Source organism: Poecilia mexicana, unplaced genomic scaffold, assembly GCF_051168715.1.
Source record: "Poecilia mexicana isolate PSO_F unplaced genomic scaffold, ASM5116871v1 scaffold_17, whole genome shotgun sequence".
Lineage (NCBI taxonomy): Eukaryota > Metazoa > Chordata > Actinopteri > Cyprinodontiformes > Poeciliidae > Poecilia > Poecilia mexicana.
In genome coordinates, this window is record NW_028263386.1 from 7,077,428 (window position 1) to 7,092,539 (window position 15,112).

Below are 15,112 nucleotides of genomic sequence, written 5' to 3' on the forward strand. Positions count from 1 at the left end.
GGCATCGGCATAAATAGTAGAGGAGCCAAACACCAACTCCTTGTAGACCACACAGTCGCCCGAGACTGCAAAACCCGACACACCAACCTGTGCACCGCTTGGATTGATTACAAGAAAGCCTATGACTCAATGCCACACACCTGGATCATTGAATGCTTAGAAATGTACAACATCAATAGGACTCTAAGAGCCTTCATTGCAAACTCGATGGGGCTGTGGAAAACCACCCTTGAAGCCAACTGCAAACCACTTGCACAAGTGTCCATCAAATGTGGCATATACCAAGGAGATGCTCTGTCCCCACTGCTGTTCTGCATAGGTCTGAACCCCCTTAGCCAAATCATCAACAAGACTGGCTACGGATACCGACTTAAGAATGGGGCCACAATCAGTCACCTCCTCTACATGGATGACATCAAGCTGTACGCCAAGAGCGAGCGAGACATCGACTCACTGATCCACACCACCAGGATCTACAGCACTGACATTGGGATGTCATTCGGACTAGAGAAATGTGGCCGGATGGTTACAAAGAGAGGGAAGGTCGTCCACACAGAAGGGGTATCACTCCCAGAAGGAACAATAGCAGACATAGAGCACAGCTACAAGTACCTGGGAATACAGCAAGCAAATGGCAACATCGATGAGGTCACAAGGAAAGGAGCCACAGCCAAATACCTCCAACGAATAAGGCAAGTCCTGAGAAGCCAGCTCAATGGCAAGAACAAGATCCGTGCAATAAACAGCTATGCCTTGCCAGTAATCAGATACCCTGCCGGAATAATTAGCTGGCCAATGGAAGAGATGAAGGCTACGGATGTTAAGACTCGGAAGCTACTAACCATGCATGGAGGGTTCCACCCCAAATCCAGCATCCTGAGACTGTACACGAGCCGTAAGGAAGGAGGCAGAGGACTAGTGAGTGTGAGAGCCACTGTCCAGGATGAGACATCCAAGATCCATAAATACATCAAGGACAAAGCCTCAACGGACGATGTGCTCAACGAATGTCTCAGGCAATGGGGAACAGAGGACAAGGTGCTGGAGGAACCATCATGGGAGGACAAGCCCCTACATGGGATGTACCACCGACAAATAACTGAAGTGGCTGATATCAGGAAATCCTACCAATGGCTGGAGAAAGCTGGACTCAAGGACAGCACAGAGGCCCTCATCCTGGCCGCCCAGGAACAGGCCCTGAACACCAGAGCAATAGAGGCTCAGATCTACCACACCAGACAAGACCCAAGGTGTAGGTTGTGCAAGGAGGCCTCTGAGACAGTCCAGCACATAACAGCAGGGTGCAAGATGCTGGCAGGGAAAGCGTACATGGAACGACATAACCAAGTGGCGGGCATAGTATACAGGAACATCTGTGCAGAATATGGACTGGAAGCCCCGAGATCAAAGTGGGGAACACCCCCAAAGGTGGTGGAGAATGACCGAGCTAAGATCCTGTGGGACTTCCAGATCCAGACAGACAAGATGGTAATGGCGAACCAACCGGACATTGTGGTGGTGGATAAAGAACAGAGGAAAGCCGTTGTGGTGGATGTAGCAATACCAAGTGACCACAACATCAGGAAAAAGGAGCATGAGAAACTGGAGAAATACCAGGGCCTCAGAGAGGAACTGGAGAAGGCCTGGAAGGTGAAGACCACAGTGGTGCCTGTGGTCATCGGGGCCCTCGGGGCAGTCACCCCCAAACTGGAGCAGTGGCTCAAACAGATCCCAGGAACAACATCAGACATCTCAGTCCAGAAATGTGCAGTTCTAGGCACAGCCAAGATACTGCGCAGAAATTCGATAAAGCTCCCAGGCCTCTGGTAGAGGACCCGAGCTCAGAGGATGAAAGAGACCACCCACGGAGGGTGAGAGGGGAATTTTTATTTTTTTATATATATATATATATATATATATATATATATATATATATATATATATATATATATATATATATATATATATAAAGAAGAAAGTAAAATGTATTGTAAATGTAAAAATGTAAAATGTAAAAAAGAAAGAGAAAAGGAAGATCAATATTAATTATACCATAATAATAATGTATTATTATCTGTTGTACGATGATTTACAATGACGATTATTAACAATAATTATTATGTCCTAATAATACATTGTAATGTATATTGCTACTATTATTTTAATACAGTAATATATTTGATATTTATTTTATATAAATATTTGTCTCATTAATAACAATTATAAATAAAACGATATGATTAAGTAATGATAAGAAGAATAATGTTAATCATTTTATTTATAAAACTATTTTAATATTATTATCGTAAATAATTATTTTAAAGGTCATAATAATATTAAAGATGATGTTAATACCTGAGAAATAATAATAATTAAAAAAAAAGACGTGAAAAACGTCTTGACGTCAAACCGGATGCAGTTTAGTTAGATATTTCCAGCTTGATTTCAGCGGTGTCTCTGCATAGGAGGGAGCTGTGGTCTATTTAAAGAGGGTCATCCAGCCACGGATGAAATAGCAGAAGATCCAGAACAGTGGCTGAGACCCAAATGCTCCTCACCGAGTTCCGTATTTCCTCCATCTGCGGCTTTTCATTGTTCAACACTTCGCTTTGACAACCATCCGCCTGACAGAGCGGGGCCAGAGCTCCCACTGAGCGGCTTTTTTCTTTCTATTCACATTTTGTTAAATTAATTCTAATTTTTTGACACACTAGAAATGGGTAGAGACTACTACAAGACACTGGGGATCTCAAAAGGAGCGACAGAGGAGGACATAAAGAAAGCTTACAGAAAACAGGCGCTGAAATGGCATCCTGACAAAAACAAGTCCGCAGCCGCCGAAGAGAAATTTAAGGAGATCGCTGAGGCTTATGAAGTCCTGAGCGATCCGAAGAAAAGAGAGATTTATGATCAGTATGGAGAAGAAGGTAATGTGTGTGTTTTTGTCATTGTGTTGTCAAGCTGAATGCCGCTAGACTTCGCCTACAAAGCTGGATTCCTGGCTGTAAAAGACAGCTGGCTTTGATTCAAGTCCCCTTTCTTGCAGCCAGCAGGGCCTGGAAACTGATGTTCAGGACATCATGATCATAAAATGCTATTTATTATAATGATAATCTCAATGCATCAGATTAAAGGCCATTTTAAAAATGTCTGCATGCATTTTCACTGTAATATTCATGACAGAAAAACATTTTTTGTCCAAAAAGAGGCAAAAAGTTAAAGAATCCTGTAATGTATGGAAAGAAAATATCAGTACAGATGGCTCTGGGTGGGAACTGTAACCATCTGGTTCTTTTTATTATACCATCATTGGATCCTGAACATTGAAGGGAAAGGTGTGAAGTAAATGGGTGCAAGACAAAGCACAAGACTTTTTTTATTTTTTGCCAATAATAATGTCTCTATAAACCGAGCAAAACAGAATAAACTAGTGTTGAGAAACACTAGTCAATTCAATTCAGTTTCACTGATATAGTGCCAGTTTACACACACACACACACACATATATATATATATATATATATATATATATATATATATATATATATATATATATATATATATATATATATATATATATATACATACTCAAGATGGGAATTCAGTTTCTAATTCTGTTTCAAAATATCATTTAAACCAATCATGATGGCTTCTTAATCCTAACCACCTGTTTTTCATTACCTCATCCTAAGAATTTTGTAACAGTGAGTTAAAACTTGGTCTCACAGTACAAAAGAATAGGAAAAAGTAACAAATCTAAATGAATTTTCTGTCTGGTTTAGTTAGTTTTATTTGTGTTTTAGCATCTAATTATCCTTAAATGGTGAATGGACTTCATTTATGGAGCACTTTTCTAAGAACCCCCACCCCTAAAAGTGCCTTACTCTACACAGATTGGTAGACAACAATTAACCAACTTACGATTAATTGTTGATTAATAGTTTATTTAATTAAAATTAGTTCCAATTGATTAATTTATAAAATCCCATTGACCTTCTTGTTGTAGTTTGGCCGCCATCCAACAGAGGGCGGCGTTGGTCATCCTTGACCAGCGGCGCCCTGTTTGTTTCTACCGTTGAAGATTATTTTGCTAGCTTTCTTGCGAACGTAGCTATGGTAACATAAGAGTTCTTGATGAAAGTGTTAACTGCAAACCCGATAAAAGAATAGAAAGCAACTCAGTTTTAGCTTCATTATGGTCGGGGACAAGGTCAGTGACTGGTACTATGGTTTATTTGAGTAACATGAAATGTTGATAGAAAAATATGTGGTTGCTGTGCTAATGGAAAGCATTTTATTAATGTAATGGCCATGCATAACAACGGATTGTGAAAACGATTGTAATTATTGTTATTTATCTTTGTCTAGCTCTTCACTTCACTAGATTAGTCGCTAATACAAATGGCTTTTATAAATCACATAATCATCAGTTCGGGTCTTCTCAATTGACTAGATGCTACATGTTATTATGCACAATTTACTTTTTGCTCGTTTTAAAACTCCCATTTGGTTCTCAGTTGCTTAAAAAACAACAAACAAACAAACAACAAGTCTAAGCACTTAAACATAAAACACCCGGCCGTTTTTTGACAATGAGCTAATATTTTTGGAGTCTGGAAAATTAGCCGTTTTAAAAACCTTTCATTCAACGGGCACTGCTGTTACCAAGCAACCCCAGCAGAGCCCTGCATTCATCTAGCAACCCGCACAGAGCTACAGCACGTTTTATCAGCTGGTTTTCCAATTAAAATTCAAAAGTATTTTATTGATCCCAAAGGGAAATTAAATGGCGGTGTAACTCATATTAATTAAAATTCTTCAAAGCGTTATTGTAGATGGTGATGGCTGTTGGCAGGAAAGATCTCCTGTAGCTGCCTGTGTTACAGCAAATTCGATAAAGCCTCTGACTGTAGGCACTCAGTTTTTCTAAGAAAAAACCTTACAAATCTTTTACTGCTGTATGTGCTGTACAATGACTGCTGAAAATCACATGTGTTTTGTGTTTTTCCACTTGCTGCATTCTTGTTAGTTGTTCAGGAAACTCTACTTTTGCTTTTCAAAGATGTATGGTTGTATAATTGCACATCTTTTTTCAGCCAATTTCACACGATAGTGTAAACGTTGATCTGGGGTGTAAGGCCAGCAGCAGCTTATTTTGATTTAAAGTGACAACAGCTCACTCTGAAAGGAGCTCAAAAAACACAGAACTGCTCAGACTAAAATCTTATTACCTAAGAATAATTTTGTACAAAAAGTTTAATGAACATGTTTTGTATTGCCCATAGACATATTCTAACCTGTTCAAGGAAGCACAATAGGTCACCTTTAACAAAATCATCACTTTTATTGTGAAGTTTTGATGAATCCTTCCTGTTTTCCCATCAGGTTTGAAGGGAGGAAATGGACCTGCTCCTGATGGTCAAGGTACCAACTTCACTTACACCTTCCATGGAGACCCTCATGCCACCTTTGCCACTTTCTTCGGCGGTTCCAACCCCTTTGAGATGTTCTTTGGCCGCAAAGCGAATGGCAGAGATGACGAAGACATGGAAGTAGACGGAAACGACCCTTTTGGCTCCTTCACCACCTTCAACCTGAACGGCTTTCCTCGGGAAGGGCACGGAGGGCAGCAGCGTCGGAAACAGGACCCGCCTATCATCCACGAACTGAGGGTCACCCTGGAGGAGGTCTTCCAGGGCTGCACCAAGAAAATGAAAATCTCACGCAAAAGGTTAAATCCAGACGGCAGGACCATGCGGACGGAGGATAAGATTCTCACTATTGAGATCAAGCGGGGTTGGAAAGAGGGAACCAAGATCACGTTCCCAAGGGAGGGAGACGAGTCGCTCAACACCATTCCTGCCGACATTGTTTTTGTCATCAAGGACAAACCTCATCCTCACTTCAGGAGGGAAGGCTCCAACATTGTGTATCCAGTTCGTGTGAGCTTAAGACAGGTAAGATGATTTCTATTTTAGCACTTTAACTGAGGATGGGCGATAAATCAGTTTTATTAATTAATAAAATTTTTGATTTTGGAAGATTTAATTTTTGGAAAATCAGAATTTTTTTTTTTGAGCCAATGCACTCCTTGGGTTTCCGTAGTTCATAGTGATGTCAGCACCCCTACGGCCGCCATCTTGTTTTACAGGCATGTTTTCCACTGTCTAATTATTTGGTGTTTGATCTCAGGTAGGGCTGGACAATTTGGCTGAAAAACTTATCATGATGCGTTTCATATCAGTTGGTTTCAATAATTGTCGATTGCGATAATTATTGATTAGTTCTAAATATCAAATACTGCCAAACTAGTGCTGTGACCTTTCCTGTTTTAACCACAGTTTTTACTCTGCACTGTTGTTTATGTTTAAGCAGTTATGAGGCACAGTGGCAAAACCTGAAACTGCTGCTGCAAAGTTACTCAACAGGTTGTTGCTAGGTAACCAAAGAGTGAGAGAGTTAGTTAATGCCACCAACCTTGCTTAGCTGGCCATGAATGGTTGAGCAGCTAAACCATGTCTCTGCCTACATCCCCCAGAATGCTGTGCGGTTCTGTGTTGGAGTTCAGTGAATAATCTATACATTGAATATTCTATCAGACGTACTATCTATCGATATCAACCACGCGGTTATCGCAATATGTAGTGCTATTGATTTATTGTAAGTCAACTCTTCAATAGAATATTAGGGCCAGGCTGAGATTTTTTATTTTTAATTATGAGAATAAAGTTATAATATTACAAGAATACAGTTGTAAAACAATAGAGTCGAACTAATGTGAGAAAAAAAGTTGTTATATTCAGGGAATGTAGCAGTAAATTTATGAGAAGTCAAACACAGAAATTAAAAAGAGGAATGTTGAGCATTTTGTGAAGTTAAACTTTGGTATAGTTTTACAGATAACATTCAATCTTTTAAAACATCAGCATCAAATTATCAGTAGCAGGACTTTGAACAACTTTTTTCTCTTAATTTTTAGACATTTTTCTGGTAGAATTGTGTCTTTATTCTGCTAAAATTATGACTATTTTCTTGTAATTAAACAAAATTTCTCATATCCACGCTCTGATACTTTGTAATTTCTGTTTTAGAAAAGAAAGTGAGAAAACAAATCGATTAAAGTCGGACCTGGTATAAAAGAGAATCAGAGAGTTTATTTTTAAGCCTTAGTGCTGTAGTAATAATAGAAGCTGGGGATGAATTAGTCACATAAATGCGTTTCAGAACAGTCATCTGTGAGGCTGCAGCCCAAACTCCTCAAAGCTTGTCATAATCAATAAACTGTAGGTGGTCTGCCTGGTGAGCTTAAAACGACCGCTGAATGAGCATCGCCCTGCGTTACGCTCGCACTCCAGCCCTGCAATTATGCAATCTGGATCATCAACATTGATAACTATGAGCTGTTTCTCATGCCGCCCACGTGCTCATGATGTAAGAAGTGCTTCTACGGTTCCTCCAACTCTGCTTTGAAACTCACCTCTTCATCTTTTTTTAAAAAACGTGATCCCCACCTGCAAGCGGCTGCAAATCAGCTGTGCTTTGATTCTTGCAGGGGAGTCAAAATGAATATCAACTCCCTTTCCAGTTGCAGTAAAAACAACTGAAGGGACCTTTTAAACCGGTATGACTTTGATAGCTGTGATTTAAGAAGGTTATGTTAAATATTATCTTTCAGTCCCTATCAAACTAATAGTTAAAGAAGGGAAAAGACAACAAGATAATCAAGCAGTAAGAGAAAAAAAATAGTTTAATCACTTTCATGGGAAAAAAAACATTAATATTCTTGAGAATACAGCTAAAACAAGGCATTTATTTCTTTATTTCATTTACAGTTGAAAATGAACATGTGACATGTTTGAATAATCAAATGTTTGTAATAGTTTGTAGAAAAAAATCTTGTATGATCTACCTCTTTTCTCAAGTCAATTTGCTAATCTATAAGCAACTTAGAACACAAATTCACCCAAAGGTCAGATGGTGTACAGGAATGATTAAAAGGAATGCAAAAAATAAAAATAAAAACTACCACCATCTCAGATTCTCGTAAAGTGCAGTAAAATGTTAAGGTTCAGGGCCGTACTAATGGAAAACAACTGAAAACTTTAAGTCTGGGTAGGATTAATATGATAAAAGCCTCCGGCTATTTGGGGAGGTTAGCGACTGTAACTACCCCCGACTAGCCAAAATCAGCAAATATTTGAGATTCCCTCTAAAAATGCTTATAAGCTCCTATTTTAATAGTTAAATCACCAAATATACCTTTATATGATCCACTAGGTACAGTGGAAGCCATCTTGGCGCCACCGGGGAAGTTAACGTCCACGGTCTTTCGTATCTTCGCTCTTGCGGGTTTCAGCCAATCAGCATGAAGGAAAATAAATACCGCTCTCAGATCAGCTGCTATGCCAACACCACAAAATAGAGTGTTAACTAGCATTGCCGCAAAGTATTTTCATTTCCCAAATATATTTTACAAATACTTCATATATTTTAGGTGGAGGTTCACTGTATGGCATTTGCAAATCTGAGTAAAACATAAAATGGTTCAACGTTCTTGGACAACGTTCTATTTTGGTCGTAGTCTAGAAATGTTCAACCAAAAAATGACTAACATTAAAAACTCTTACAAACAGTAAGGTGGTACAGTGACGGTTTGGGTATACATAAAAATATGCAAGATATTTTATTCTGTCTAATGTGGGGCACATGATGGTCCAAAATACACCAACACCTCTACAGCAGATTGACTGAAAAAGAATCAAATTAATGCAATGGTCCAGTCAAGTTCAGTCTTCAGCTTGACTGAAACCCTGTTAAGAAACTGAGTAATTAAGAAACAAGCCTATGAAAACCTTATATAAAGTATAAGGTATTGCTTTTAAATGTGGTTTTCAAACTATTGAATCATTGGTGTATTTAGTTATTACCATAATTGTTTTAAAAAGTCATGAAAGCTTTATTTTTCACATAATGAAACTTTGTTATAAAAAGTGATTTTAAAAAGTGATTTTAACTGGAAGATCTTAATATAATTATAAAATAATCCAAGTAAACTAAAGTCAACCCCATTGCTTGGGCTTAAAGCAGCAGAAAAATATATTTGGCCAAAATGCTGCTTTTATCACATTGCTGGATTTTAAAAGAAACTAGGAAACTCTATCATTAGAAATTCAAATAAATTCAGAAAGTGGAGGTTGATAATTACATGGGGCAACTTGTAATTAACCAACAACAAAGCAATAATTATTTCTGCAATGCTAGTATAGTCTCAAACTCGTACATTGCTGTGTTTTGTTATCAACAGGATGCAAATGTTTGCTTAAACTCTTCAGACACCAATTTCCTCATTTGAATCTGTGTGATAATCTGCAAAGAAAAAAACCATATGTTGTCGGGACTGCACTTACTTTATTTAAAACAATTTAAAAAAAAGGCACATTTCATTTCATACTTCCACTTGTTGAAATCCAGTCATTAAACCAAAAAATGATGGATGTTAAGTCAAGGAGAAAGGACTGAGCTGTTCATGTGTTGATGCTTGTTCCAGATTTGTGGTGCATAGAAGCTGAATGCTGCTTCTCCATTTTTGGTTCTGGGGATGCAGAGCAGAACCAGAAGACCTGAGAGGTCTGGAAGGTTGCTATGACAACAGCAGATCTTTAATGTATTGGGGTGCTGAGCCATTCAGTGATTTATAAACTAACAGCTGTATTTTAAAGTCTATTCTCTGAGCTACAGGGAGCCAGCGTAGGAACTTTAGAACTGGGTTGATGTGATCTAACTTCCTGGTTTTAGTCAGAACACCAGCAGCAGCGTTCTGGATCAACTTAGTCAGACCTGTAAGGACTCTGTTCCAGTAATAACTGCGACTAAAGATAAACGCATGGATGAGTTTCTCTAGATCCTGCTGTAACGTTAGTCCTCTATTTCTGGAAATGTTCTTCAGGGGATAAAAGGCTGGATTTGTAACTATCTTTATGTGGCTCTGAAGGCTCAGGTCTGACTCCATCACTACACCCAGTTTTCGGGCCTGATCTCTAGTTTCCAGCTGTAATAACTGAAGCTGAGCGTTGACTCTAGATTGATCCTCTGTAGGTGAAAAGATAATAACTTCAGTTTTGCAAAATGTGCTTCAAGACTCGGATATTAATTATGTAATGTGCTTTTTTTTTTTTTTGCAATATGTTTTAGGTCTTTTTCTTTTTCTAGATTTTCTTTCTTGATCCTCCCTAATACCTTAATCGCTTTTCTTTGCAGTCTTTGTGCGGATGCTCCGTCACCGTGTCCTCCATAGACGGGAAGACGTCTCACATGAAGATCACCGACGTCATCAAGCCTGGCATGAGGAAAATCGTAGCTGGACAGGGCCTCCCGTTACCCAAAAACCCCGACCAGAGGGGAGATCTGGTGGTAGAGTTTGATGTGAACTTTCCGGAGACGTTGCCCGGGAACGCCAAGGACGTGCTGAAGCGGCACTTACCCACATAGGACAAGAGGACGAGGACTGAGCAAGCGGTCACTTCAGTCGAGAGACACTTTTCCCACAAGGACAGTTCCGACAGTGCACAGATGGACCCCCAGCCGATGAATGTGCGGCCTCTATTTTTGAGCTATTTGTTGTTTTTATAGATATCGTGCATGCTGCCAAGCTGATACAAGTGCAAGTGAGAGACTGCTTGAGCTCTGACTGTTATGTGAATCTGCACACTTTATGTAAGTGGCCCTTTGGTTGGAGATGGCTGCCAGAAATCCCTGTGAACCCGGGAAAACTTTTGTACTGAACAGAAAGTTTTGATTTTCTCCTGGTGTTCATTAGAGGCAATCTTCAGATTTGAATCTCTTTTGTTGTGAGTTTTAAACCAGAGGCTCTCATGCTAGTTGTGGTGCAAGTTACTTAGTTCAGTTTTAGATATTGTTTGACACATTTTTGGACCTTTTACATGCAGGACTTGAATTTCAAAAGCATAATCTAAAAAAATAAGCTGTGTATTGGTTATGATTGCTTCACAGCTTGCTGCCTAGGAATATCTGTAGTCTGTGTAGCAGTATTGCAAAAAAGGCTTCTTCGCAGCCCTTGGAAATGAAATCTCTACATTGAGTCTAATGATAAAATGGAATCTACATGTAATTTAATCTATATTTTGATAGTAAAATGTGAATTTTCTGATGTTGTAAAACACACGGTTAACTTTTTTGATGTGCAAAGATGAAAATTAAATATATCTTGGCTGAATGTGCTTTATAATGAGCGTTTATATATAGCTGTCCTGGTGTCAGCTGCTCATGTTCAGCTGCTAATGCCAACACCGGGGGCATTAATGTTTTACCAGTAGGGGGTGCCACTTCACTCATTATACGTCTACCTATCTGTCCATCTATTTATTTATCTGGTCTGAAATTAACGATTATTTTAGTCAAATAATAAAAAAAAATTGGCAAATTCAACATATTTTTCATTTAAGCACATAAGCCTATTTTATAAAATATTAGAAATTCATTAAAAGATAAAATCAAATAATGAAATTCCTTTTTTAAATAGAAAAAAAACATTTTGGTGAAGCTAAAACTATGCCAGTTGATTCTTACTAGAAGATATTTACAAACAAAGAAAAGTTTTCTTCGTTTTAAGTGCAAAATGTATATATTTTTTGTCAGTTCTGGCTTAATTACTTCTCTAAGAATGCTGTTCTTCAGCAAAAGGACATTTTCTGAGTCTGCATTCCAATTAGCAATGAATTGATTTCTAAATTAGTTGACGATTATTTCGACAATCGATTAATCACGATTAATTGTTTCAATATATCTTTCTATAGATATTTGATATTTGCAAATATTTGTATCCACTCGTGCATCTGTCTTGAAAGTACTTTGTGAGTGGATCAGCATGTGTTGGAGATTTGTGCAAACGTTGAGTCACAACCAGCCAAGGGAGGCTGCAGAGTAAACACACCTGCTCAGCGTGGGAGCTTTCCAGCTGGTAATCCTCTCTTTATAAAATCACTGCGTCCAACAGGACAAAGCTAATTGGAAATTGGGATCACCATTTTTCAGTTTGTGTCAACTGTGGCAACACTTCTCAGCCTCTCCTTGGAGTGTTTCACATGCGCAGTCATGTCCAAACCTGGCAAATTTAAAGTACTGGCAGGCCACAAAATTCATTACATTTAAAATGCAAAAATTTATTTATTCAGATTTTTCGTTTCTTTGATAGATTTAAAGTTTGATAATGAACAAATTTTTTTACTAAATCTTAAACTACAGTGTGAAATGTTCATAAAAAATATATTTTTTTACATATTTGTCAAAACTATCACCGTTTTGTGACAGATAATCTATGAAAAGATCGATCTCCTTCATCTCCCTGAGCTACTATAGTCTTCTGAAGAAATGCACCGCTCTTCGTCAAAAACAACCAATCGGAGCAAGAGGAGGGTCTTAGCGCTGTCGGTCAATCTCATGAAGGTGCTGCTAAATGTCCTAATGGCAGAAAAACATTTTATTTCCTGTTATTGGTCACCATGCTAACTACCTTAGCATTCATGGCAGTCTCTGTTGTGGTGACCCAGCTATAGTGCAGAGAGCAAGGGGGGGGGGGGGGTAATTGACAGCACTGAAGCCCTCCTGGCTCTGATTGCTTGTTTCCAGTTAGCACTGGGAGCAGTGGGAGAAAGCAGAAGAGTGCATATTATCTGTCTCATATGATACCATCACAACATAGTGATAGTTTCAACAATATGAAAAAAAATATTTTTCATAAAAGTAAAGATCCAAAATATAAAAAAGCTTCGGACTGTCCCCTTATTAAAAGAAAAACAGACAATTTCCAAATTTTGGGGGTTGTCATTTGTTTTCTGTTTTGTTGGCCTAATTTTTACTGTTCTTGACTTGTAGTCAGTGGGCCCATCAAAATCATTTCAGGGGCTAAAAATGGCCCAGCAGCCACACTTTGAACACCCCTGATTTAGAGGGATTTCTCGGTCTGTTTCCGTGGTTTTCTCCACAGTGGAAAGTTTCAGTAAAACCTTCAAAGGAAACATCCTAATAGGTTTCCTGTCCCAGTTCCTTTTATCAGCCACTTTCAGCTCCTTGTTTTCAGCTGTTTGTATCTGGAAATTTATTGTTTTGGTAATAATCTGTCACATGGCCGTATTTAGGTCAAAACATCAAACAGTGATGCTGCATTCCTTCCTAAATGTAGTCAATCTGTTGGCTGATTTTGTTTGTTTTTTTGTCCCATGGAAACAAATTTAATCTCTGTGTTTCAGTGGCTGAAGAATTTCAACTTCTTGTTCTGAATAACTCTACTTTACAACAAAAACACCACTACTGACTATAGAAACGCCATACTGGACCTCAGGCAGCTTTGATTCTTCCTCATATTCTGGTATCTTGATTTCTAAATGGAAAATGTACTTCTATCTCAAAAAAACTATAATTTTATCCACTTATCAAAATTTCAGCTCTTTGCGCAGCTTTATTTAAAGCACTTTTTCCTTCCACTCAACCTTTCATAAATGTGCTCAGTCTTCACTTTAAATAATCATCTTTTAAAAAAGTAGTCAACTATCTACTGGACACCTATCAAGGCAGCAGCCTTCTCTATATTTGTGTGGATCATAACATAACACATCTCCGTTAAAATAATTTTTATATCTGTCCAGTTTGTTTTGATATTTTTTAAGCAGTACAGTTTGGGGTTTTCAGTAAGTTGGAAACCGTAATCAACAAAATTAACAGAAATAAACACTCGAAATGCTGTATATTACTCTGTTTGGAATGCATCTGTATAAATTAAAGTTTTTGAATTTGATTACTGACATAAATTAACTTTATGACAATTTACTGAAAGGCACCTCTTTTTTGTTTACTTTATTCATGATTTCTTTTCTTTTTTTGGTTGATCCATTGCATATTTGGATACTTATTCTCTCTGCTTTTGGATGCTTTGATGTTGGAAGGATTTTTGCTCTCACATTTTTACTTTCAGACAGTTGTTATGATCTGTTACCGTGGCAACTGGAAGCAGCTGATCAGCATCTGTAAAGCTCAAAAAATACTTTGAACTATTACCCAAAATCTTAGAAGAGTTGAAAAGGAGGCTTGACCATAATGGATATATCCCCGACTTCAATATTTCTCTCCTTTGGCCTGACAAAAATTTAAAATGGAGCAGCAAAAGGAAAGGAGGTAGATTAGCAGCAACTGACTGTGTCATCGAGGACATGTTACTGAGAAATAAGATCTCTACTGTCCAGATATTGAGCTGTAAGCATGTCAACAGATAAGACTGTCATACAACAGTCTTCAGTCAGAGGCCTCTGCAGATTTGTTGCAAGACTGACTACTAGAAGAGAATCTTTTTGTTTACATCATAGTCTACGATACTTGGATTAAGTGAAATATAATATTTAATTTCCCGTTGGGATACATATTTTTGATTTAAATTGAATAAATAGAAAATAAATTGAAGGAACTTATCAAAATCAACAAAGTTGGGTAGTTACACATACTTAATTGCATTTACTTGAGTAACTTCTTTGGAAAAACATACTTTTAGGAGTATTATTACTACTCCGCAGTTTTTACTTTTACTTGAGTAATTTTATTAGAAAGCATTTCTACTCTTACTTAAGTGAAATTTCTTGATTTTTCTACTCAGTGAATGAAAAACAAACATATTTTAACCCAGAATTCACCAGACACAGACACACAACTGCAGTTTTTTGATAAAGTTTCATATGTTTTTTATTGACAGAAACTGATTTTTAAACATTTTCCTTTGCCTGATTTTGTTGTGTTTGGTTACTTTTATGAATTATTGTCATTTTCATTCTTAAATAACAAAATTTCCACTTAACATGACATATTGGACCATCTCATTGTATAATTTTTAAATATTAAATGATTGATAAATTGATCAGTTATTCAGTTATTGAGTAGACTTCTCACCAAATACTTTTTCTTTGTCTTACTTTAGTAATTTCTTGGACAGCTACTTTATACTTTTACTGATGTATTGCCACTCTTACTTTAGAACAATTTTTGGGTTCTCTACCCACTTGTGAAAATCAATAACAGAAATATAAATATAAATGAGTGTTTTTTTGTTATA

At 37.7% G+C, this 15,112-nt stretch overlaps 1 protein-coding gene across 1 annotated transcript; it reads left to right on the plus strand.

Annotated features, from left to right (window-relative positions):
- The first annotated feature begins 2,461 nt into the window (after positions 1-2,461).
- Positions 2,462-11,233, plus strand: dnajb4 (DnaJ heat shock protein family (Hsp40) member B4). The gene is made up of 3 exons (XM_015005602.2): positions 2,462-2,927; positions 5,386-5,957; positions 10,258-11,233. Exons 1-3 carry the CDS (start codon positions 2,717-2,719, stop codon positions 10,486-10,488), a joined length of 1,014 nt encoding a protein of 337 aa, XP_014861088.1. The 5' UTR covers positions 2,462-2,716; the 3' UTR covers positions 10,489-11,233.
- Positions 11,234-15,112: the final 3,879 nt, after the last annotated feature.